General features: G+C 41.6%; 1 protein-coding gene across 2 annotated transcripts in view; it reads right to left on the bottom strand.

Annotated features, from left to right (window-relative positions):
• MRAP2 (melanocortin 2 receptor accessory protein 2) overlaps positions 1-26296 on the bottom strand; it is a 118969-nt gene that overhangs the window by 48204 nt on the left and 44469 nt on the right. For both annotated transcript variants that reach the window (XM_073629119.1, XM_073629120.1), the window contains exons 2-3: positions 22145-22278; positions 6994-7093 (exon numbers count right to left, since the gene is read on the bottom strand). In XM_073629119.1, coding sequence (XP_073485220.1) covers positions 6994-7093; positions 22145-22278 — 234 coding nt within the window. The remainder of the gene's footprint in view (positions 1-6993; positions 7094-22144; positions 22279-26296) is intronic.

The following is a 26296-nucleotide window of genomic DNA, read 5'->3' as shown; positions in this document are numbered from 1 at the left end:
GGAAACCTACTGTTGTGATAACCACAGTGTCTCTGCTGTAGGAGGGAGCTGTGGCTGGTGGTATTAGCAGTAGCTTCTGGGCTATTTTGTTATGCAGACCCCAGGTCCTGCACTGCACCACATAGTAAATACAGGGGGAAGGGGAAGAAATGCCTTACCTACCTCTTTCCCATCTGAGGTGGTTTAGGCACACTCGCTCCTCTGCACCACTTGTCCACCATACAGCATCTCTGATGTAAGAGGGAGCTGTAGCTGGTGTTTTTAGCAGAAGCTTCTGGGCTATTTGAATCTAGACCCCAGGGGAGATTATCTCAAATGCCCAGAAACCATCAGGCTGGGATTGGGGATTTTGCAGCTAAATTCCCAAGGTAAAGGAAAGTACTCACCGTTGTAGTCTTCCCCTTTTTCCACAGCCACCGGGCTTGCTTTTCCATCCTTATGGTCCACACGCAAGGAGGATAGCCGCCAAAGTGCCCCCCCAACTACTGTCCCCATAGGGAGCTGCAAGGTTAGGCTGTGTCCTGCCAGTCAGTATATACACCTGGGGGGGGGGGCAATGCCGTACGTTCCTCATTCCATTCTGAGGTGGTTTAGGCAGACATCCACCGTAGTGAACTGGTGCCTCCTCGAAAGGAGGATGTGGGCGCCTGCTCCTGCTGACTCTCAGCCTTCCCTCCTGGGTAAGAACGCGGGTCGTTCAAGCGGCACCCTCCCCAGCAGCCCACGCGGGCTACCAGGGGCCCAGGAGTCGGGGGCCCTGGAAAGAACTGACAGCCAGCACCCCTGTCTGAACGGACGCCCGGACAGGTAAGGGGGGGAGACAGGAAAAAGGCCCCTGAAGTTCTGGGGACACCACTGTACCCAGGGGCCTTCAGCTCTCAGGGGGGCTCTTCCAGTTTCTGCTGCCCCCCCTGAGGAAAGGATAGGGGAACCCCCCAGGAAGGATAAATATATCCGGCCAGACCCAGAGGCCCATCAGGTACTAACCAGGCCCGACCCTGCTTTGCCTCCGAGATCATACGAGATCGGGCAGGCGGCGCCCTCTTTCACTTTCAGGGTGATGTGGCCGTAGGCCTTCCCCAGGCATTTGGTCCGGCTCCCAGGGGGGGACCACCAGCCCTAGGCTTCGGGTCATTTGAAAAAAACAAACGGTTTCGCTGTGTAGGGAGAAACACAATCAAAAACTGAGGATCAAGGGGAAGGGTGGGGACTTAAAACAGCTGTCGATTGATTGTGTTTCCTGTAGGGAGGAGCCTCTCATCTCTCAGGTGTGCCGTCCTGGAAGATGACTAGAGAAAAAATAATTTTTTCATGTAAACAAAAAGTGTCAGAAAGGGCTTTGTCTTCAAGTGGTTAGAAGAGTGGGTGATGTGTGACATAAGCTTCTAAATGTTGTACATAAAATGCCAGGACAGTTCAAAACCCCCCCCCAAATGACCCCATTTTGGAAAGTAGACACCCCAAGCTATTTGCTGAGAGGCATGTCGAGTCCATGGAATATTTTATATTGTGACACAAGTTGCGGGAAAGAGACAAATTTTTTTTTTTGCACAAAGTTGTCACTAAATGATATATTGCTCAAACATGCCATGGGAGTATGTGAAATTGCACCCCAAAATACATTCTGTTGCTTCTCCTGAGTACGGGGATACCACATGTGTGAGACTTTTTGGGAGCCTAGCCACGTACGGGACCCCGAAAACCAAGCACCGCCTTCAGGCTTTCTAAGGGCGTAAATTTTTGATTTCACTCTTCACTGCCTATCACAGTTTCAGAGGCCATGGAATGCCCAGGTGGCACAAACCCCCCCAAATGACCCCATTTTGGAAAGTAGACACCCCAAGCTATTTGCTGAGAGGTATAGTGAGTATTTTGCAGACCTCACTTTTTGTCACAAAGTTTTGAAAATTGAAAAAAGAAAAAAAAATGTTTTTTCTTGTCTTTCTTCATTTTCAAAAACAAATGAGAGCTGCAAAATACTCACCATGCCTCTCAGCAAATAGCTTGGGGTGTCTACTTTCCAAAGTGGGGTCATTTGGGGGGGGGGGGGGTTGTGCCACCTGGGCATTCCATGGCCTCCGAAACTGTGATAGGCAGTGAAGAGTGAAATCAAAAATTTTCACCCTTAGAAATCCTGAAGGCGGTGCTTGGTTTTCGGGGCCCCGTACGCAGCTAGGCTCCCAAAAAGTCCCACACATGTGGTATCCCCATACTCAGGAGAAGCAGCTAAATGTATTTTGGGGTGCAATTCCACATATGCCCATGGCCTGTGTGAGCAATATATAATTTAGTGACAACTTTGTGCAAAAAAAAAAAAAAAATGTGTCACTTTCCCGCAACTTGTGTCAAAATATAAAATATTCCATGGACTCAACATACCTCTCAGCAAATAGCTTGGGGTGTCTACTTTCCAAAATGGGGTGGGTTTGTGCCATCTGGGCATTTTATGGCCTTCAAAACTGTGATAGGTAGTGAGGAGTGAAATCAAAAATTTACGCCCTTAGAAATCCTGAAGGCGGTGATTGGTTTTCGGGGCCCCGTACGCGACTAGGCTCCCAAAAAGTCCCACACATGTGGTATCCCCGTACTCCGGAGAAGCAGCTGAATGTATTTTGGGGTGCAATTCCACATTGGCCCATGGCCTGTGTGAGCAATATATCATTTAGTGACAACTTTTTGTAAATATTTTTTTTTTTTGTCATTATTCAATCACTTGGGACAAAAAATAAATATTCAATGGGTTCAACATGCCTCTCAGCAATTTCCTTGGGGTGTCTACTTTCCAAAATGGGGTCATTTGGGGGGGTTTTGTACTGCCCTGCCATTTTAGCACCTCAAGAAATGACATAGGCAGTCATAAACTAAAAGCTGTGTAAATTCCAGAAAATGTACCCTAGTTTGTAGACGCTATAACTTTTGCGCAAACCAATAAATATACGCTTATTGACATTTTTTTTTACCAAAGACATGTGGCCGAATACATTTTGGCCTAAATGTATGACAAATTGAGTTTATTGGATTTTTTTTATAGCAAACAGTAGAAAATATTTTTTTTTCAAAATTTTCGGTCTTTTTCCGTTTATAGCGCAAAAAATAAAAAACGGCAGAGGTGATCAAATACCATCAAAAGAAAGCTCTATTTGTGGGAAGAAAAGGACGCAAATTTAGTTTGGGTACAGCATTGCATGACCGCGCAATTAGCAGTTAAAGCGACGCAGTGCCAAATTGGAAAAAGTCCTCTGGTCCTTAGGCAGCATAATGGTCCGGGGCTGAAGTGGTTAAAGGGGAGGGGAGGGTGCAAATAGATATGGAGAGATTAAAGATGTGAGTGAGAGAGCAAAGGAAAGAAGAACGTAACCGTAGTAGTTGCGAGGGAACAGGGTCCGGGGGACAATTAGTTAGGTGGGCATCTGACAAAAGTTTGGTAACCTCTTCCATAGTAGCCAATTCAAAAGAGGAAAGTGCTGAATGTGCTATTAGACAGGGCATGTTAAGTGGGGAATATATCTGTAAAGTGGAGGTGTCCTTACAAATGCATCAATCTTGTTTTTGAAGGGATTGGCAATCTCTTGGGCAGTGAGTGAGTTAATGGGTAAAGGGGGTGGGGGACAAAATAGAGCGTTAAAAGTAGATAAGAGCCTACAAGGACTAGATGACAAGGTATTAATAGGAGTGACAAAGTAGGTCTTGGCATCATGAAGAGAGCAGATTTGTATAAGGCGAAGTTTTTACACCAGAGTCTCTCAAAAGCATATGTAAGGTGTTTTCAGTTTGCCAAGGTTGTAATGGTTGGGGCCTGATTCTGCGAGTAGTTAGAGAAGCAAGTACATCCAATGAGAATGAGAGTAAACTGTTGTAAACAGAGATGGCTAGGTTAGGACAGTACAGGGGAGAAATTTTGCCATAGAAGTGGCCAGCAGCAGCATCGAGATGAGAAGGGTTAAAGTGGCAAAGGTTTCTAGAAGTAATCATTTGCTGGAGAGATAGGTTGTTGAAGACAAGGATACTGTGAAACTTATGAGGCAGTGATCAGAGAGGGGAAAGGGGGAGTTGGCAAGGTTGCTAGGAGTGCAGAGATGGGAGAATACAATGCCAAGGGTATTACTATTGGAGTGAGTGGAAGAGTGTGTCCATTGTGTTAGGTCAAAAGATGAAGTTAAGTTGAGTTGTAGCCAGGCTGTTAACATGTTAAAGTCACCAAAAATGACAGCGGATGTTTTTGAGGAGAGAAAGCAGGGTACTCAGGCAGAGAAGTCATCCAAAAAACGTGATGCTGATCAAAGAGGCCAATAAATCACTGCAATCCTCAGAGCTAGTAGATATGGACTTAGAAATCTGGGCAGCCGCACACCGGAATAAATTATATTCACCTTTATTCATAGAACAGGATCATGGAGTGTACAGGGCACCACAGTGGGGTGATCCTGTTCTATGAATAAAGTCAAATATAATTTATTCCGGTGTGCGGCTGTCCAGATTTCTTCGTCCATATCTACTTATACCAGCAATAGCCAGCACCTGGGGCTCTCCTCTTTCTGGGGGGTTAAGAACGTATGCACCTTGGCTTGGATCTACCTGAGCGGTGGAATTCATACTAATCCTCAGAGCTAGTTCAGTTCGTCCACCCACACATGGCAAACATTCTGATGTGCAGGTATCTATATGTCTGTCTATCTACTGTACCTACAGTATCCCATGACGTGGGCAGTGGCAAAGTGGGGGGGGGGGGTAGACTTACCCAGGAAATGGAGGACTGTTTTTTGCATTGCTAGAGAAGGTGTGGTAGGAGAGGCAGTCCATGGATACTCCATAAACATATTGGCAAAGCATCCTGAGGTTAACCCCTGAGACATAAAGGGATGAGTCCAGTATGATGGGTTCTCTTCTCATACAATTTTCCTTGTCTCCTCTCCCTCTGCAGCAGAATTGCTTAATTAATTTTGTTCAGGCCAGAATCCATGAATGCGGGCAGGAAACACAGATAGCCGATAGCAGATAGCTCTTATAATACTCTCTGCTCTCTGTCTACACTGGCTAAAATAGTGGCTAGACTGTATGTATTATCTTTTTTTCCAATGCACGATGGGCATTTGGGAGTTAAAAATGAGCAGAGGGGAGTGTTTTGTAAATAAAATAGAAACAAAAACGGCAAAAAGCACATTTTTTTTCTGCCACTTTTTCCTGCCAAGACTAGGAATAGGAAAATAGGAGCTTTTTAAAACATCCAATATGCATGAGGGCTAAAGTTCTGCTGTAGCTCACTGTGAGCAGGCAGGCTTTTTATTGAAAAATAGGCATGTAATACTCCTTCTGCAATAAACTACACCTACCTGCCTGATCACAGTGATCCCCAGAATGTAAGTTGAGTTGTGAAAGTGCATCTCAGTCAAATTGGCCCTGTCCGATCCAGTGTGGCAGAATGATTAGCTCCTGCGCATGTAAGAGTGATGTCATCCCGTGCCAGCCAATGAAGAGGCCAGAAAAATGGCACACAGGAGAAGATGCTGGTGCCGGAGGGAAAGGAGAGTATCTTTGCCTTTAGTTAATAAAGTTGGATTTGGATTTAGGGTACTATTTATTGGCTAATTAAATAGACTGTACAGAAAGCTTTTTAAGCATGCTGGCCTCCAAAGAAAAGGCCAACATGCCTTGAAAGCTTGCTCTACAGTCTATTTAGCTAATAAATGGTATCACCCTAAATCCAAACTTCTACTTTTGTTGAAGGCTAACACTGTTTAACTTTGCTGCTGCTTTTCAATCGTTCAGTAAATCGTCTTCTGTTTCCTTCTCTAATTTTGTTTCACTTTACTGCTGGGACCTAAACTTCATTATTAGTCCAGTGTCTATTGACACTGCCTTAGTAGTCCAAAAAGACACTCTTGGTAGGCAGTTTGGAGAAGCCTAACCATAAAATCAGGGAAAACCAAGCCCCATGAACAAGGTAAAAACTTAAAGAGGAGCTCCAGGCTCCTTCAGAAAGAAATAAAAGTCAGCAGCTACAAACTCTGTAGCTGCTGACTTTTAATATTAGGACACTTGCCTGTCCAGGAATCCAGCAGTGTCCTCACCTGAGCTAATTTTTCAATCGGCTATATGGTGCTGCCGCCGCCATCTCCACTATAGGTAACTGGCAGTGAAGAGGGTACCTATCAAAACCAGGTACCCACTCCCTCCTCCCCTCAAAAGGTGCCAAATATGGCAGCGGAAGGGGGGGGGAGGCAAGCAGAGCTTCCCCTTTTGGGTGGAGATCCACTTTAACCAGATTGTTGCACAGAGCAAACTTTTCTAGCTTATAAGGCAATAGCAGACATCTTGTGGTGTACTCTTAGTAAGAATGTTTTTTAAAACTTTAAAATGGATTGCAGGTTCACTTTTTTTTTCATCTGGTGTCTTGTTCACCCTAATGCCCCGTAGACACGGTCGGACATTGATCGGACATTTCGACAACAAAATCTTAGGAATTTTTCCGACGGATGTTGGCTCAAACTTGTCTTGCATACACACGGTCACACAAAGTTGTCGGAAAATCCGATCGTTCTAAACGTGGTGACGTAAAACGCGTACGTCGGGTCTATAAACGGGGCAGTAGGCAATAGCTTTCGTCTCTTAATTCATTCTGAGCATGCGTGGCACTTTGTGCGTCGGATTTGTGTACACACGATCGGAATTTCCGACAACGGATTTTGTCGGAAAATTGTATAGCCTGCTCTCAAACTATGTGTGTCGGAAATTCCGATGGAAAAAGTGTGATGGAGCCCACACACGGTCGGATTTTCCGACAACAAGGTTCTATCACACATTTTCCGTCAGAAAATCAGATCGTGTGTACAGGGCATAACACTTGTATATCAGTTTCTATGAGTAGCACAGCTATATGATGTAGTCTTGGCGTATTGTCCACACAATGAAGTAAAAGGTATCTTTGGTGTAAAAAAAAAAAAGTGCCTTTGTCAAATGCATTCTGAAAACAATTTGACACATTTTTAAACTTACTCTTGATGCGGAGCTCCTGTCTTTGTCAGTAGAGTCAGAACAAAAAACATAAAAATGACAAAGACTGCAAGGCCAACCCAGAATCCAATCACAATTGAATCTGAAAAAACAGAAGTTAAATGTATAAGTCACAGAAAAATGTATACAAACATGTTAAAAATGCATTTATAAAACATATTATAGATAATGAATGCATTAAGAATTTTTTCAAAAAGGCCTTGTGTATTGTCAAAAAGGGAAGTGATACAACAGAGAGGAAATGTCCCCAAGGGGTTTTGTATTGCAGACAAATATTCAAATTGAAATAGAAAAATATAAAGATTTTATTGAAAAATATTAGCATACAGTTGCATGAAAAAAATGTTAAAACATGAGCTCTGCAAGTGATGCTATTGCACATACAAAAGGTAATACAACCGTACAGTTACATGAGCAACATATCATGGTATAGGTATATATAATCATGCTGGTACACCCCGATGCGTTTTGACCATTAAATCGTAGAGGTATTCTTTTGGGGGAAAAGGGGTACAAGAACGCTACAAAGAGAAAGTATTGTAAAAATACTTGCATTTAAACAACAATGTGAGTCAATAGTTACACATGAAAAAAGGAAACAATATACAGTTTAAAGCTCATCTCTTAGATTGTAAGCTCTAAGGAGCAGGGCCCTCTGATTCCTACTGTATCAAATTGTATTGTACTTGTACTGTCTACCCTCAAGTTGTAAAGCGCTACGTAAACTGTTGGCGCTATATAAATACTGTATAATAATATTTACCTCTGACGGCTGTATAGCCTCCAAGGTGCTGTACCCAAAGATTGACATAAGATCCAGGCTGCGCGGCTAGAGCCCCTGGACCACCACACAGGAGCAAGCTGTCCAACAAACCAGTGAAGGGGCCTACAAGAGGCCGTGCTTAGACCCCCACCATGGGGGCGTAAGAGGATAGGCAAGGAGGGGCCGGAGCCAGGAACAGGACCCAAAACTAAATTTCCAAAGCCACTGTGGAATTGTATAATTATAATCATGGGTTAGAAGAGGTATCACTGGATCCTAAGCCATAAATAGAAGTGGTGGTGAAATGTGGGCGAACTGGGAGAAGGGGGCAGAGTGATGAAGTGGAAGGGGGGAAAAAGGTGATGGGAGGGACTGCAAAAGTGAAGTGAAGAGGAAAGGAGGGGGGGGGGGGAGGATAGTGTAGAGTGTGGATGAAAAAAGACAGTGATGAAGTGAAGGGGGGGGAATGACAGGAGGGAGTGATCAAAGGGAAAGAGAAAGAGGGACTGGGAGGGGGGAAAAAAAGAGAATGGTGTGAAACGTGAGTGAAAGAAGGCAAAGTGAGAATGTGAAGGAGGGGAAAAAGGTGATAGGAGGGGCGAAGAAAGGGAAAGGGATGGGGGGGGGGGAGGGAGGAGGAGGACCGGGAAAGAAAGGATGGTGTGGATTGTGTGATGGCAAAGAAAAAAAAATTGACAGGAAGCGGATGAGAGGAGGGAAAAGGGGGAAGGGGAAGGATAGTGGGGGGGGGGGGGGAGGAAAACAGGGGGAGGAGGATAATAAGAAGTGTAGGATTGATTGTTTAATAAGACAAGTCCGGGATTAACCAGTTCTGAGAGATGAAACAACCCATGGGAAGGGTGAGAAAAGTGAAAGAGCAAGAGCAAAAAACACACATGAATAAACGAAACAATGCAAACAAAGTGAGATGCAAAGAAAAGTGAATGGTGCTTAAAGTGTGGAAACATTTGAAAGGGCACTCTGAAAAAAAAAGAGCAGGGATGGATATGAACAAGGGAGGATTACCTAGTAGTGGTGAGATAACAGGGCATCAAAGCCACATGTATTGCATGTTGTAGAAAAAGACCAGCAATTTTAGGGACCTAAAGAACAGCTAATATATAGTATAAGGTTATTGGGAATGAATCTATTGGACATACTCAAAACTACTTGGCATACCCGTGAATCTACACAGGATTACTTACTTTAAACCCAAATGGGGAATAGGAGTCTGTTCGTGGTCAGCTCTGCCTGGAATCTGAGAGGGATAGTAGGTACCTATGAATTTATATATATTTCTCTCCAAACTGGCAGGTGAATGGGATAGGTCCCCGACCTGGAGCACTGCCCCCCCCCCCCCCTTCGTCAAGGCAAAGGAGGACAGAGTTGTCAACATAGGGAAGTGCTCCCTCCAGTGCACAGCTAGAAGAAGGCCACCCCTGGGACACATGCACAGAGGGAAAAACACAGCAAGTGATGCCGCTAGCCCCCTGCCTGCTGTGAGGCCCCCACTGGCTGGAAAGAAGGAAGGCAGCCCCAAATTGTGCAGTCACCAGAAGCACCGAACGCGCAGCGGTAAACATGAGTTTAAAAAGTCCAAATTGCACTTACACAATGAAACTTTAACAATAAACAGAATACATAAGCATGTTCTAAAATCAACATTCTATCAGAAACCAAAGAAAACTACTAAATGACACTGAAAAAATTGCAAAAGGGGCACTAGGCCTAATGTACTAGGAGGGTGTATAGAAAAAAATATTATTGTGTTTTGCCTGATTCAAAACCTTTGAAAAAAGGGGGGCCTCGTGTATTGTAGGTTGTCCTCTGGATCAACTGTGGGTATAAGATTGTGCATATGGAATTGTATGTTTTTGCTTTTAGAATTGTGCCTTTTTTCAACCTGACTAAGGCTCGATTCACACCTATGCAGGTTGCAATTTGCATTTTTCAATACACGTTGCTATTTTTAGTGGTGCTATTCGGCCGCTAGCGGGGAGCTTTTAACCCCCGCTAGAGGCTGAAAAAGGGTTAAAACCGCCCACAAAGCGGCACTGCCCATTGATTTCAATGGACAGCTCCTACAGCACTGCAAACATGCTGCTTGCAGGACTTTTTTTACCATCATGAAAGCGCATCGCTCCAGTGTGAAAGCACTCGGGCTTTCACACTGGAGTGAGAAGAGAGGCTCTTCACAGGTGCTATGCAGGCGCTATTTTTAGCTCTATAGTGCCTGTAAAGCGCCTCAGTGTAAAAGCAGTCTTAGTCATAGGAAAGCAGTGGTTTCAGCTGCACTGCTTGTTTAGAGATGTGATTAACAAGTCTATGTAACTGTTCATTCTTTCTGTTATTTAAAGTGTCAATAAACTCACATCATAAAAAAAAAAAAAAAAAACTATCAACAAATGCTGTATTACATGCTGTTCATACTCACTCGGATTCGTTTGCTGTATTCTGCAAAAAAAACCTGGTTGATCCCGCAGTTCTATATCTCCTCCTTGTGTCCAAGTTTCCAATGCAGTTGGGGATTTTGCAGAGCAGTGTTGGCAGCTTTGCACATGCTCAGTTTTCAGGGAGGTTCTATGCTGAGCATTTCCTCCCTTTTACATTTGAGCAGCCGATGTGACTACAGAGTCACACGTGTGGGCGTATACACAGCGGTAAATGACAGCCCACTCCCTCCCTCCTCCTCCATGTCCACTAACCAGCTAAACACAATGGGGGCAGGATATTACATGTGGATTTATGGAGGCTTCACCTGCCTCTTATTCTAAGACACAGGCTGGTGGGGTATGACACAGCCTGTAACTAGCAGAAACCTGCCTACATCATGTTAGTGCCAAAAAATAATGAGATATATTCTATTTCAAATATATATTTGTATGACCATTTAAAACAGTTTATTGATACTATTAATTTATTTTTACTCTGTATTTCAATGGCTGTTTTTATTTAATTTTGAATTTATGACCAGCAGCAGAGGATTAGAAGCTCCTCCTGCTTATGTTTCCCTGAAGACAGGATGGGAAAGATCTGGGTCGTGTGACAGCTGTATATCGATTAGGAAAAAGTTACTCAAATGTTCTTATTAAAATAATGACAGTGCCATCATTCACATACAGAAATAGAATGGAAAATGTAAACTAAACAGCGTATGTTTAGTATCACTTGATTTTATTTTCTTAATCTGGATAGTGTGGAGAGGAGTAAGTTCCTTTGTCAGGAAGTATTCCTCTAGACCAGTGGTTCTCAACTCCGGTCCTCAGGACCCACTAACAGGCCAGAATTTAAGTATTACCTTGGGGAGATGCAGACTAGAATATTGCAATCACTGAGCAGCAAATGATATCACCCGTGATGTATTTCAGTTATCTTGCAAACCTGGCCTGTTAGTGGGTCCTGAGGACAGGAGTTGAGAACCACTGCTCTAGACAATCTATTAGGAGCTGTGTTGTCTCCACAGAAATAGATAAGGACTGCAACTCAGAGAGAGCAAACAGGAAGTTTGCACCTAAAAAGCTTGTCACAAGGGACAGTGTGTGAAGTGAAATTTCCCTATTGGGAAAATGATGAAAGTGCTGGCATTCCACAAGAAGTATGAAAAGTCTTTTAATCCCCTAAGCTTAAACTAGACTTGGTGACAGTGAACAGTAGTTTTGGGAACACATTCATAAAGGAGTCCTTCATGTCCCTAAAAATTGTCTGTGGACTGGGACCATGGGTTGATTTAGTAAAAAGCTTTTTGTGAATTGTTGAGCTTTTCTCCATTTTCTGCTTGTACAGAGCCACATTGGCCACCGCACCCAAATCTCCAGCAGGCCACTTAAAAAAATTAAGAGTCAGCAGCTACAAATACTGCAGCTGCTGACTTTTAATAATCGGACACTTACCTGTCCCACGGTCCAGCGATGTGGGGGATATAAGCCCCGCTCCCCTCCCCCTCAGTTTGGCGGGGCCGCCATTGGAACTGTGGGCGCCGGGCTGTGGCTTCACAGCCGGGCACCCACTGCGCATGTGCGAGCGGCGTTGCGTGCCGCGATTGGCCGCTCAGTCATCTGGGACCTGTAATGTGTCCCAGATGATTGACAAGAGGGAGGGAGCAGAGCAGAGCCCTTCCAGCGCCGAGAGGAAGTGATGTCACCAGCCCAGGCACTGAAAGAGGCAGACTACAAGGGACCCCCTAGCAACAGGTATTTAGAGGGGAGTTAAAAAAAAAAAATTCCAAATGTTTTTTTTATTTTAGGCACATTCATGCACATGAGAGGCTCTTTACAGGCTCTATGCAGGCGCTATTTTTAGCGCTGCAGCGCCTGTAAAGAGCCTCAGTGTGAAAGTAGCCTATCAGTGGGTGTCCTACATGTGTGAAAGTTGCTGCGTTTTGGAAAACTATTTGTTTGGTTTTTAACATTTTAGATTTGGATGCCTCAAGATTGTGCAGGATTTTAAAAGGGTGCCTTGACTGAAAAAAAGGTTGAGAAACAAACACACACTGTTCTAGAAAGCTGTCTTGTTTGTGAATATAGACGACCTTACTTTGAAAGCACGAAAGTGGAAACAAAGGCTAATATTTAAAAGGTTTAAAATGCTGCTTGTAACTATATTAGTCTAAAAGCATTCAGGATACAAAATTCCCTTTTTATTTTCCATGCCCTATTTATATTTTTCTCCAAATGTCAGCTTTTATAATGCATATGGCCTAAGGCTGGGTTCACACTATCTTCGCATGCGTCTCACAGCAGGGGTACGGTGCATCCCCGTTCACTGTTTCAGGTCCGATTTCAACACAAATTTTTGGCTGAATTCGGACTAAAAGACGCACAGGACTCCTGTGTAAATTCGCACCGGAGACGCAGCAGAGATATGTGAACTGGCTCCATAGAGAGCCAGACAAAATCTCCTGCTATTGAAAATTGGTTGCGGAGAAACTGCATCCAATTCACAATAGTGTGAACCAATCCTAAACCTTTTTTTAGCAGCAACTGTTGCTGTATCTGCTTAAAAAGGGTTAGCTAGAGCAGAGTTTCTCAACCTTTCCACAATCAAGGCAACCCTTTAATATTATGCAAAATCTCAAAGCACCCCATTCTAAAATGTAAAAAGCTAAACAAATAGTTTTACACAATGTAGCGACATCCACACACGTAGGACACCCCACGTTAGAAGTGATTTATTCTCCCAAAGCAAATCCACCCTTGCACACTGGTACTTACTAGTATTCCAGTGTTTCTCTTCTCCCTCACTCTGCTAACGTAACCCCGGTGATTATGGAAAGGGGCACAAGAAGGGGAAAACAAAGATTATGTGCAGGTGCCCAACATCCCCCTTATCAGAAAATAACATCATTTCACACAGGTATTTCATACAAAGGAAAGAATACAAAGAGAACAGGATACTTTTTAACACAAGCTGTTGGTACAACAGACCCATAACAGGAATATGAAATGTTGGAGTAACATATTCTTTAAGTCAGGGGTAGGCAACTCTATGAGAGGTGGATAGCCATCTGAACAACATGAAAAGATCACCAGTGTACAGCACACTTCTTTTCAAGGAAATAACCCACCAAGACACCATTAAAAATCAAGGATGGTTTGAATAGTTCAGCGGTCAGTTTTTTGTAAAGCAAAGCAAGCTAAGTTCAGGGGTCTGTAGTATTTAAAGTTGAGTGTACAGATTAGGAGTAAGTAACACAGAATTCAGAGGCCAGTAGTATGTACCATAGAGTTCAGGGGTCAGTAGTATGTGATGTGTATTAATTACCTCTGACCTCTGCCCTGTATATCTTCCCCCACAAGCCAAAATAACCATCACAAACAACCACCCCCTAAGCTAAAATTGCTCTTCAATGCCTATTGCTGCCTTGATCTGAGAGGAGTAGGAAAGAGTCAGGAGCTGTTGGCTGGCATCGCTGGGGTCATGATCTACCCATCACATGGCTGCAACTGAAAGGTAAATCACAACAGGAGTGTTTCCAAGCCACACTTTAAAGTCGAACGCCATGTTTTAGTGAAATTTAGTTCATCTGGACCAAGCTGGCCCAATCAAACCATTTTTGCACTGTATGAAATGTATGTAGCCTCAACTAAATTCAGTAAACAGAACTGTGTTCTGGAAGTGGGGATGGGGACTTCCAGTCCCACTCCCGGAACTGAGCACTGTTCAGCCAGTTACAGGGTGCTCTGTTTTTTTTTTTAAATGAATATAGGGCTATTTGTTGGCTGATGTGGACACACAAGTTCACATGTCATGAACTTTGCCTCAGTCAGAGGAAGCATTGTGTTCATTCATAAAATACAGAGCTTCCTGTGAATGGCTGAGCAGCATTCAGTCTGTCTCAATTTTGTTCGGAGAACGGAATGGGAAGTTCATGTCACGCTGCCAAAACACATTGTTGTATACTGTATGTAGCTAATACTACATACAGTTCATACAGTGCTGACAGCGGTTGCATGTGTTACTAAAGGAAATAGTTTATTTGGACTAACTTGGTTAAAGTTTTCGAGAATATAGAGTTAGGCTTTAAAGGAGATGTATAAGGTTAAAAAAAGAAAAAAAAAAAAAACACATTCTCACCTGTACACTGTAGTATCAGTTTGATGCTGCAGCTTTCCCATGTTAGCTCTAAGACCAACAACTGAGTGATCACATGGCCGCTGATCGCTCAGTTCTTGGTTTGCTTAGAGCAGTGGCTGTCAGTCACTCATCTCTGCCATGCTCCAGAGAGCGCTGGGCTGGAGAGAGGGTGGGCGCAGCTAGCTTTAGCTATTAGCCCCGAGCACTTCCTGTCTTTTTGTCGCAAGCAAGCCAGTGATGTCATCTTGGCCACCGCTGTGTTCCAACATGAGTTTCAGCCCTCGCTTCTGGTTCTTCCCTTCACTCTTCACTCTACCATCCAGCCAGCAGTAACAGCCTCACGAGTGGCAGAGACTGCTGCAGCACGGGCTTATGAAGCGCCAACGCCCCCCGGACGTTTTGTTTAAAGCCTCACTGATGTGCCTGCCTTTTACTTCCCCCATGTGAGTTATATTCTTTGTGTTGGAATAAATTTCTTTACCAGTCTACACTAGAGCTGCACGATTAATCGTCAAGAATCGTTATCGCGATTTTTTCCCCTTTGCGATCTTGGTAAAAGTGTTTCACGATTCTGTCTATGCAAAGAATTCTCTCTGCTCTTCTGAAGCCACAGCCGTCAAAAGAAAGGAGGGAAAAAAAACGGGCAGTCTGCCAAGAATCAAAACATTCTTTAGCAGTGAACTCAAGTGTAAATATTGTAACAATTTGTCAATGGAAAAGACTTCGTGTGTAAATAAAGTTTAGCCACTTAAACACTAAACCTTTTTCTGATATTTGTTGGTTTCAAGTTAAAATCATTTATTTTTGCTAGAAAATTACTTAGAACCCCAAACATTATATTTCTTTAGTAGAGACCCTAGAGAATAAAATGGTGGTTGTTGCAATATTTTATGTCACACTGTATTTGCGCAGCGGTCTTTCGAATACAATTTTTTTGGACAAAAATACTTTAATGAATAAAAAAAAGAAAAAAAAAAAAAAACTAACCAGTAAAGTTAGCCCAATTATTCTTGTATAAGGTGAAAGATTTTACGTCGCAAGAATTGTGATATTTTTATTCTAAGCAAAAAAATTGTGATTCTCATTTTGGCCAGAATCGTGCAGCTCTAGTCTACACTCAAGGCGTCTGTTTTCTCTCTCTATGCATGTTCTGGAGATCGCTTCTGCTCCCCCTAACAAGGCAAGCCTTGAATCTGTGGACTTTTCACTCTGCTTCTAATAAGAAGCAATATCCAAGGATTATTATTAAGCTGGACTTTTTATTGTATTGGAATTGTTTTCACTAGTGCCAGACTACACTTGTCTCTTGTTTAGCCCCACACGCTGGGAGCTGTACTCAGCTGTGAAATAGGCAGCTGGGTAGATCCCTACAATATTGTCGGGATCCTTCCAGAGCATGGAGCAGCACTTCACCACCACCTTTACAGGGTAACTCCACTTTCGTGGGGGGAAAAAAAAAAATAGCAAATAAAGAAAAAAATAATAATATAGTACATATAATTGCAAAACTAATCATTTTGTAATTGAATGTTATTTAAAATTACCTTTCCTTTTCAATCTGCAGCCAATGTAATTTTCTGAGATTACATTGCAATATCGCTACCTGGAGTTTTCTGTACACTGAGTGTGTACTGACCACTCCCCAGAAATATAATTTCCTGCTTGTATGATTGGCTCACCAATTTTCCCAGAAGTCTGCCTAAGATACAAGTCAGATTTCAGGCATCCCCTGCAACAACAATGTCATTTTTTGAGAGATACTTTCAATAGGAACATGTCTAAAGGGATGCAGGCCCAGCAGATTTCCTCATTAGTGCTCTGTAGCTCCACACCTGACAGTTAAATATGAAACTACTCCCATTAGACTCACTCAGTACCGAGGCACAGACAAACACACAGGGATTTCTTCAGAATAAAAAAAAGGTAGGAATCTGCAACAAAGTTTGTTATAATCCTTGCAATGTAAACAGATCACCCAGAGGAGAATGTTTTCTTTCTCAACAAAAGTGGAGTTACACTTTAAGTATTACTGATTTTATAGTGCAGTAAATAGGAAATTGAAGGCAAGGACTTATGTGAATGTACAATATATATGTAAAGAGCAGCATAAATTGTCAGTGCTATATGAATACCTGTAATAAATATATACACAGTATCTCACAAAGTGAGTACACTCCTCACATTTTTGTAAATATTTTATTATATCTTTTCATGTGACAACACTGAAGAAATGACACTTTGCTTCAATGTAAATTAGTGAGTGTACAGCTTGTATAACAGTGTAAATTTGCTGTCCCCTCAAAATAACTCAACACACAGACATTAATGTCTAAACCTATGGCAACAAAAGTGAGTACACCCCTAAGAGAAAATGTCAAAATTGGGCCCAATTAACCATTTACCCTCCCAGTCTCAGGTGTGTTAAATTTGGTGTTATCGCTCTCACTCTCTCAAACTGGTCACTGGAAGTTCAACATGGCACCTCATGGCAAAGAACTCTGAGTATCTGAAAAAAAAGAATTGTTGCTCTACATAAAGATAGCCTAGGCTATAAAAAGATTGCCAAGACCCTAAAACCGAGCTGCAGCACGGTGGCCAAGACCATACAGCAATTTAACAGGACAGGTTCCACTCAGAACAGGCCTTGCCATGGTTGACCAAAGAAGTTGAGTGCACATGCTCAGCATCATATCCAGAGGTTGTCTTTGGGAAATAGACATATGAGTGCTGCCAGCATTGTTGCAGAGGTTTAAGGGGTGGGGGGTCAACCTGTCAGTGCTCAGACCATACGCAGCACACTGCATCAAATTGGTCTGCATGGCTGTCATCCCAGAAGGAAGCCTCTTTTAAAGATGATGCACAAGAAAGGCTGCAAACAGTTAGAATTGAATGATTCACCGGACCACACATGTATATTTCCACCATCCCTTGGTAATACATAGAATAAACCTCAAAAAATGTTGATGTTATGGGCAATTTGAAAAAAATATATATAAAACTTCATGTATAGAAAATTGTTATTTATTATAAAAAAATTGCATAATCATGTTGAGAATACAAAACATTGCATCAATAATGTTATCAACATTACACATTTGACTGTTAGCCATAAAGTAGTAGTCCCCATCTACTTGCTGTTCCCTTCGTCATTGGTTGTGCCGAGGAATACAGCAGAGGGGGATATCCAAGGCGTTTCAAAATGTATTGTTATAAATCTTCTTCAGGGAATAATACCACTTCTGAAAAAACTGCTTAAATTAGTAAATCATTGGTACATGATTGTATGGAAATATACATGTAAATTGTCATCCACATGAACTTACAAAAAATGTGTTTATCAGAAGCACTCCTCCAAATGGCAAGCATTCCATACATCGGCCATAGAAAACCTCCCCAGGAAGACACAGAAATGTCAACATCCATTGGTTGCCTGATGTAAACTGCCCTAGATGGCACTGAAAAACTTTTCACTATAAGGTGGAAGGAAAGAGCAGGACAAAAAAAAGATGATAAATCCCCAGGTAAATAAATTAGTCTCAATTCCAGGGGATGCTGGGTCAGCCTGGGAGGTTATTCCCCAAAAGGCTGGCCCAGTGACTAATGAAAATTACTTACTTGAAAGACCCCTTAAACCAAAAGTACATTGGTCCAGAAGGTCCCATGTCTGAAATTCAAACATGGCATAAAGTGAAGTTCCTAAGGGCTGGCAATTGGAGAGAAGGAGACAGCAAGGCTCCATGTTGGTGAAAACAAGAGGAATGTTCCTCTTGTTTTCACTGATATGGAGCCTTGCTGTCTCCTTCTCTCTGACTGCCAGCCCTTAGGAACCTCGCTTTATGCCATATTTGTCATTCAGACATGGGACCTTCTGGACCAATGCACATTTGGTTAAGGAATCTTTCAAGTAAGTAATTTTCATTAGTCACTGGGCCAGCCTTTTGGGGAATAACAGGTCTTGCTCTCTCCTTCCACCTTATAGTGCAAAGTTTTCCAGTGCCATCTAGGGCAGTTTACATCAGGCAACCAATTGATGTTGACATTTCTGTGTCTTCCTGGGGAGGTTTTCTATGGCCGATGTATGGTATCCTTGCCATTTGGAGGAGTGCTTCTGATAAACACATTTTTTGTAAGTGCATGTGGATGACAACGTACATGTATATTTCTATACAATCATGTACCAATGCTTAACTAAAGCTGTTTTTAAAGAAGTGGTATTATTCCCTGAAGAAGATTTATAACAGTACATTTTAAAACACATTGGATATCCCCCTCTGCTGTATTCCTCGGCACAATCAATGATGGGATTTTTTATGCAATTTTTCTATAATAAATAACAATTTCCTATACATGAAGTTTTATATATTTTTTTTTCAAATTGCCCTTAAAATCCCTTTTTTTTTAGGTTTATTCTATGTATAGGCTGCAAACAGTTTGCTGAAGACAAGCAGACTAAGGACATGGATTACTGGAACCATGTCCTGTGGTCTGATGAGACCAAGATAAACTAATTTGGTTCAGATGGTGTCAAGCGTGTGTGGCGGCAACCAGGTGAGGAGTACAAAGACAAGTGTGTCTTGCCTACAGTCAAGCATGGTGGTGGGAGTGTCATGGTCTGGAGCTGCATAAGTGCTGCCGGTACTGGGGAGCTACAGTTCATGGAGGGAACCATGAATACCAACATGTACTGTGACATACTGAAGCAGAGGATGATCCTCTCCCTTCGGAGACTGGGCCACAGGGCAGTATTCCAACATAACGACCCCAAACACACCAGCAAGACAACCACTGCCTTGCTAAAGAAGCTGAGGGTAAAGGTGATCGACTGGACAAGCATGTCTCCAGACCTAAACCCTATTGAGCATCTGTGGGGCATCCTCAAAGAAAAGGTGGAGGAGCGCAAGGTGTCTAACTTCCACCAGCTCCGTGATGTCATCATGGAGGAGTGGAAGAGGACTTTGTGGCAACCTGTGAAGCTCTGGTGAACGCCATGCACAAGAGAGTTAAGGCTGTGCTGGAAAATAATGGTGGCCAGACAAAATATTGACACTTTGGGCACAATTTGGACATTTTCACTTAGGGGTGTACTCACTTTTGTTGCCAGTGGTTTAGACATTAATGGCTGTGTGTTGAGTTATTTTGAGGGGACAGCAAATTTACACTGTTATACAAGCTGTACACTCACTAATATACATTGTAGCAAAGTGTCATTTCTTCACATGAAAAGATATAATAAAATATTTACAAAATATTTACAAAAATCTGAGAGGTGTACTCATGTTTGTGAGATACTGTAACTAAAATGCATCTTTTTCTCAAACAAATAAATGTTCTACAAAATGTGACTTTACAGCATATAACGTTGCAGTAGAATGCAAAGATTTAAGAAGCATATCTCAATAATACACTTCTCTCTACTAAGGTTTTTCATTCTCAGAAAATACATAATTTAAAGTGCTGGATTTTTTCCAGTGCCACTCACATCCCTCTCATCATTACTCTCAGTGGGTGGAATAGGAGATTCTTGTGATGTGCTGCTGATTGCAAAATGTGTGAAAGTAATACAGGCACCTTTTAGAAAACTAGTGACAAACATGTCACAACAGGTTACAATGTCTTGTCAAAAAACAGGTATATAAAAGTATATCAGTACAGAACTGTATTTCCTTTGCCTTTCTGGTACTACTACTATCTACAGTTCCTGTAATAATTATTTAAAAAAATAGCTTCTTGTATACAGGAACATTACTGCAACTCTGGTACTAGGGCTGAAACAACTAATCGATTAATCGACAACTAATCGATTATGAAATGAATCGAATACTATTTTCATAATCGATTAATCGGCCAGTAACATAATGGGGTTAAAAAAGCTAAAATTAGCCCTACGTAGTACAAAAAGAGCAAATAATCTCTACTGTAAATATTACTTTCACTGTTGCACAGTAAAAAAACGAAGGGCTATTTTTTAATTTTTTTTTAACTCCATTATGTTACTAAATGTCTTAGGCCTGGTTCCCACCCATGTGCTTTTTGGTGCTTTTTGCAGAAATGCACTACAGTTCATTTAACATTCACATCTGTACTTTTTTCAGCTGCTGTGCATTTGGAAAGGGTCAGGGATCTTTTTCAATGCAAAACGGTGTTTTTTTGGTTCAATATACTTCAATGGAGAAGCTGCAGAAAAGCATGTAATATTACAGTTCTGTTTGAAAATCTGCAAAACAGGCTAGAATTTTTTTTTTCTTTAAATAAAAAAATGTGATCTGAGTCTGATATTTACCAGATTCAACCTCTAATAGTATATAGAGTATATCTCTTCTGTCTGTTATTCTCAGAGAGGATTAAAGATTTTACTCCCTAACCATATAGTTGGTTATTTATATTTACCCCTGCGTATAAAGATATTTAGGAATTAATTGCCTTTTTTTAAACTTTACATATTAACTAAATTATACACCACATTTCTTTTTAAGGTTATTAACCGATTAATCGAAACAATAATCGGCCAACTAATCGATTATGAAAATAATCGTTAGTTGCAGCCCTATCTGGTACATTATCTGATGTAATGGAAACTCTATGACAAATCATATGATGGCTAGCGCATCATGGATGGATCATAGATGGAGAAGGCGTTTCAAGCTGCTATAAACATGTAAAACATGATTAATTTCATGGGGTAACCCACTATTACCCTGACTTGGGGCTTTGCAGCAGAGGTTATTTTGTGTAAACCCCTTTTATCTGAATTCTTCTCTTTAATTTGATGAAAAACAAATCGAGAAGTTAGCTGAGGTAATTCTAGTTATGTGTTGTTCACTGAAAGCTCTTCCATTTTTGATCACATTCCAGATTTAGGCTTAGTTTGGTATACACAAATCACAGCCCATGTAAGGGCACAACCACATTGTTTTCCATGTACTGTAACTTTCAAGATTTCTGTTAATAAATTAACCAATTAACTAACAGCCAGTAACTACAATAATATTCTTTATATCCATGTAGAAAAAAAAAAAAAAAATCGGGATGGCTGCACACTCAACGTGAAAAAGTTGAAATTACTTTTATTGAAACACAATGAATAAAAGCAGCACAGAAGCGTACAGGGGAGGGAAGCAATCACGATTTTTTATACATGGACCTACAACAGTCATGACTAGGTTAGCACCCCACGGCATTGAGGATTGAACCTGCCTGGAGCAGCGGGAGCGTATTAATGATATTTTTTAAAAACTGAATCCTCAAGGAGTTTTTTTTTTACCTAGAAGAGGCCTGGTGTGTGACAGGGTAGATGGATAAATTGGTGAAAAGGAGAAAGACATTTTGATTTTTTTGTAGCCTCAATGTGTCTTCTGTAAATTTGGTGAGTGGGTAAGGCCTTTATCAATTCACACTTACTTTTTTTTCTACATTTTGTTGTTGCAGAGGAGTTATTTGTTCATCAGCAGGATGATGTGAGGGGGGCTTTATGTTATGACCCCTATCTTTAGGCATGCACCTACTTTTGAAGAGTATACAGGCTTGCACAGCATGCCAGGGGCCCAGTCACAGTCCTCTTGCTGTGGGTATTCCAGCTCTCATTCCTACTGTGTTGGGCTGCTAATATTTGGGGGGTGGGGTGCGCAAACATATTTGCTTAAGTATCTAGTGGAGCTCAATGGAGTGGATTTTCCATTATTAGTTCATCTCTAATTGTGTATACAGTATTTCTATATTTACCAAAGGCACTTTTCAGAAAAATGAATATCATCAAAACTGTAATGCAAAATCAATATCAAGTATATTCCAAATACTCACATTTGTGTGCCTTTAGACCTTCAAATGAGACTGGTGCATATTCATAATACTCATATTCCCATGTGTATTCTGAGTTTGATGGTTGTTTATGAGATGTTCTGCTAGCATTTACACTGTTTTCTGACATTTCTAGCCTATAAAGACAAAAGAACAAAAAAAATGTAAAACCTGAGAGACAGAAAAGCACTAGTCCAACACTGCTACGCCCTATATATTTCTAAGATGGTCATGAAACCTATTAAAAGAAATAGGTCATGAGAAAAATATATTGGCTCCTATACTGACTACACCCTTTGAAAATGCTACTTGCCTAGCTGTCATGCAGCTTTAATGCTGAACACTAGTCAGATATAGAAGACACAAATTAATGCAGTCTGTAATCATTAATGCATCATTAAATGTGTTTTTGTTTTAAATATAACGGCTTTTAAGAGGATAAAAGGATACTTATTGTCAAAAAGCATCGCAGCATAACATAAATGCAATGAGTAAATATGCAATCACATGTTAAAAACCATGTATGGTGAAAACAGTAATACAGCATTGCATGCCCACAGTATGGTAAATGGTAATATCTTCCATGTGGAAACAAAATAAGATCACAGAAATCTAGTACCTACAGTATATTGAAATCAATAGATCATCTACAGAGTAGGTGCATGGACGCGTTTCATGTATATAAAATTACACTCTTCAGGGGCAGGTGCACTTGGGTCTACAACAAAACATGAATAAATAAATATGTACCATGGTTGAAACCATATGTGTGAGAAGTATATACATATAGGGAGAGAAGTGTAAACTCATCCCTATGGATACTTACAAGCCTGTAGACTCTGAGTCTTTGCATCCAGACAGGGAGAGCTGCCAGAGGTATCATTCCTGGGAGCTGAGGTCAGAATCCGGCATTGAAATACTGGGCGCATACCATGATCCCAAAGATGAAAAACACATAGCCAAATGGTGGTAGGTGTGGGTTCAAATTCTAGAAATTAATTACAATAGGTGCGTTGTAAATACGTGTTATAGTGTACCACTGATGAAATATAATTGTAACCCAACACCACAAATCCATATAAAGGCTTCTTTGACACATCCTGTTCAAAGTCTATGCATGACAACCCCCCCCCCGGTGGAGCCTGTTCAGTCTGCTATGATACGGATCTGTGGGGTTGTGTTTTGTTGTCACCTCCTGGGAGTTGCAATTCAAGTGAGAGCGACCCCCTTTTCCCCCTCATCAGCATTTGCTGTTGCGGGGACTGGGCGGGCTGGTCCCTCCTGGCATCGGTGCCACACCTCCACACCATGCGCATGATGTCAGCTGGCATCCTGGCACTGGTGTTTGTTTCTTTCCCATCAACGTTAACACATGGATGGGAATATGCCTAGCTGGATAAGCAGCGGTCGCCCCTCTGGCAGGTATGCTCCCTTTCCGAATTGTTGCACCTGTGTGATGCTGGGAGGAGCCCGCTGATTACTCTGTGCACATATAGTGTTCCCATTCACTGTCAGCCTTTCCACCAGGCAGCACGTCCTGTCTCTCACTGCACTTCCATGGACTACATACAAAAATATTTTTTTACCACTACATCAGGTAATTATCTGCTCACCTTTTTGATACCTATGCCCCTTTAGTATTTAGTTGTCATTTTTCACACTCCCCCCCCCCCCCCCCCCATTTCCTTTCATGATGGTTTTTTAACCCACATCCTTACTGAGGCTATAGTCCCCTCTTCATTATAATCACAATCATATCCTTTATCTGGATTTGTGGTGTTGGGTTTCTATTATATTATATTTCATTAGTGGTACACTATAACACGTATTTACAATGCAACTATTGTAATTCATTTCTAGAATTTGGACTCACACCTACCATCATTTGGTTATGTGTTTTTCATCTTTGTTGGGATCACGGTATGCACCCAGCCTTTTCAATGCTGGGTTCCGACCTCAGCTTCCGGGAATGATACCTCTGGCAGCTCTCTCTGCAGACTCAGACTCTACAGGCTTGTAAGAATCCATAGGGATGAGTTTACACGTCTCTCCCTATATGTATATACTTCTCCCACATATGGTTTCAACCATGGTACATATTTATTTATTCATGTTTTGTTGTAGACCCAAGTGCACCTGCCCCTGAAGAGTGTAATTTTATATACACGAAACGCGTTGGTCCTACTGGATGCACCTATTCTGTAGATGTATTGATTTCAATATACTGTATGTACTAAATTTCTGTGATCTTATTTTGTTTCCACATGGTAGATCTTACCATTTACCATACTATGGGCCTGCCATGCTATATTACTGTTTTCACCATACATGTTTTTTTAACATGTGATTGTATATTTATTCATTGCCTCTATGTTATGCTGTGATGCTTTTTGACAATAAGGGTATCCTTTTCAAAACCAACTTATTTAGCCACTCCCACCCACCTCATTCAAAGTCCCAAAAATCCCCCCTCTTTGCTACAATATAGGGATGGAGATATGTGTTCCCACATGTTTCACTCAAAGTCCCAAATTTTTCCTCTTTTATAAACCTTGTTTTAAATAAATGCAAGAGTATAAGTACCTGGATTTTACCTATCAGCCTCCTGAGGGGAAGAAGTACAATGAGCCAATCAGTTCATGAGTTGACCATAAGCATGCTTATACAGTGCCTTAAAATGTATTCATACTCCTTGAATATGTCCACATTTTGTCATGTTACAACCAAAAGAGTAAATGTATTTTATTGGGATTTTATGTGATAGACCAACACAAAGTGGCACATACTTGTGAAGTAAAAGGAAAATGATAAATGGTTTTCAATTTTGTTTACAAATATCTGAAAACTGTGGTGTGCATTTGTATTCAGCCCTCTTTATTCTGATACCTCTAACTAAAATTTAGTGGAACCAACTGCCTTCAAAAGTCACCTAATTTGTAAACATAGTCCACCTGTGTGTAATTTAATCTCAGTATGATACAGCTGTGCTGTGAAGCCCTCAAAGGTTTGTTAGGGAACCTTAGTAAACAAACAGCATCATGAAGGCCAAGGAACACACCAGACAGGTCAGGGATAAAGTTGTGGAGATGTTTAAAGCAGGGTTAGGTTATAAAAAATATCCCAAGTTTTGAACATATCACTGTTTAATCCATCATCCGAAAATGGAAAGAGTATGGTACAATTTCAAACCTACCAAGACATGGCCATCCACCTAAACTGACAGGCTGGGCGAGGAAAGCATTAATCAGAGAAGCAGCCAGGAGGCCCATGGTAACTCTGGAGGAGCTGCAGAGATCCACAGCTCAGGTGGGAGAATCTATCCACAGGAGAACTATTAGTCGTGCACTCCACAAATGTGGAAGAGTGGCAAGAAGGAAGCCATTGTTGAAAGAAAGCCCATTATAAATCCCGATTGCAGTTTGCGAGAAGCCATGTGGGAGACACAGCAAACATGTGGAAGAAGGTGCTCTGGTCAGACATATTGGCCTAAAAGCAAAACCCTATGAATGGTGGAAAGCTAACACTGCACATCGCCCTGAACACACCATTCCCACCATGAAACTTGTTGGTGGCAGCATCATGTTGTGGGGATGCTTTTCTTCAGCAGGGACAGGAGGCTAGTCAGAGTTGATAAGAAGAAGATGGATGGAGCCAATTAGGGGCAATCTTAGAAGAAAATCTGTTAGAGTCTGCAAAAGACTTAGGACTGGGGCAGAGGTTCACCTTCCAGCAGGACAACGCCCTAAAACATAGAGCCAGAGCTACAATGGAATGGTTTAGATCAAAGCATATTCATGTGTTAGAACGGCCCAGTCAAAGTTCAGACCTAAATCCAATTGAGAATCTGTGGCAAGACTTGAAAATTGCTGTTCACAGATGCTTTCCATCCAATCTGACAGAGCTTGAGCTATTTTACAAAGAATGGGCAAAAATGTCACTCTAGAGTAAAGCTGGTTGAGACATACCCAAAAAGACTTGCAGTGAAAGATGGTTCTACAAAGTATTGACTGGGGGGGGGCTGAATACAAATGCACGCCATACTTTTCAGATACTGAAAAAAAAAAATTTCCTTCCACTTCACAATTATGTGCCACTTTGTGTTGATCTATCACTTAAAATTCCAATAAAATACATTTACGTTTCTGGTTTTAACAT

This window comes from Aquarana catesbeiana, linkage group LG04 (genome assembly GCF_042186555.1).
Source record: "Aquarana catesbeiana isolate 2022-GZ linkage group LG04, ASM4218655v1, whole genome shotgun sequence".
In the NCBI taxonomy this organism is placed as follows: Eukaryota; Metazoa; Chordata; class Amphibia; order Anura; family Ranidae; genus Aquarana; species Aquarana catesbeiana.
This window is presented reverse-complemented; position numbering and strand designations above follow the sequence as displayed.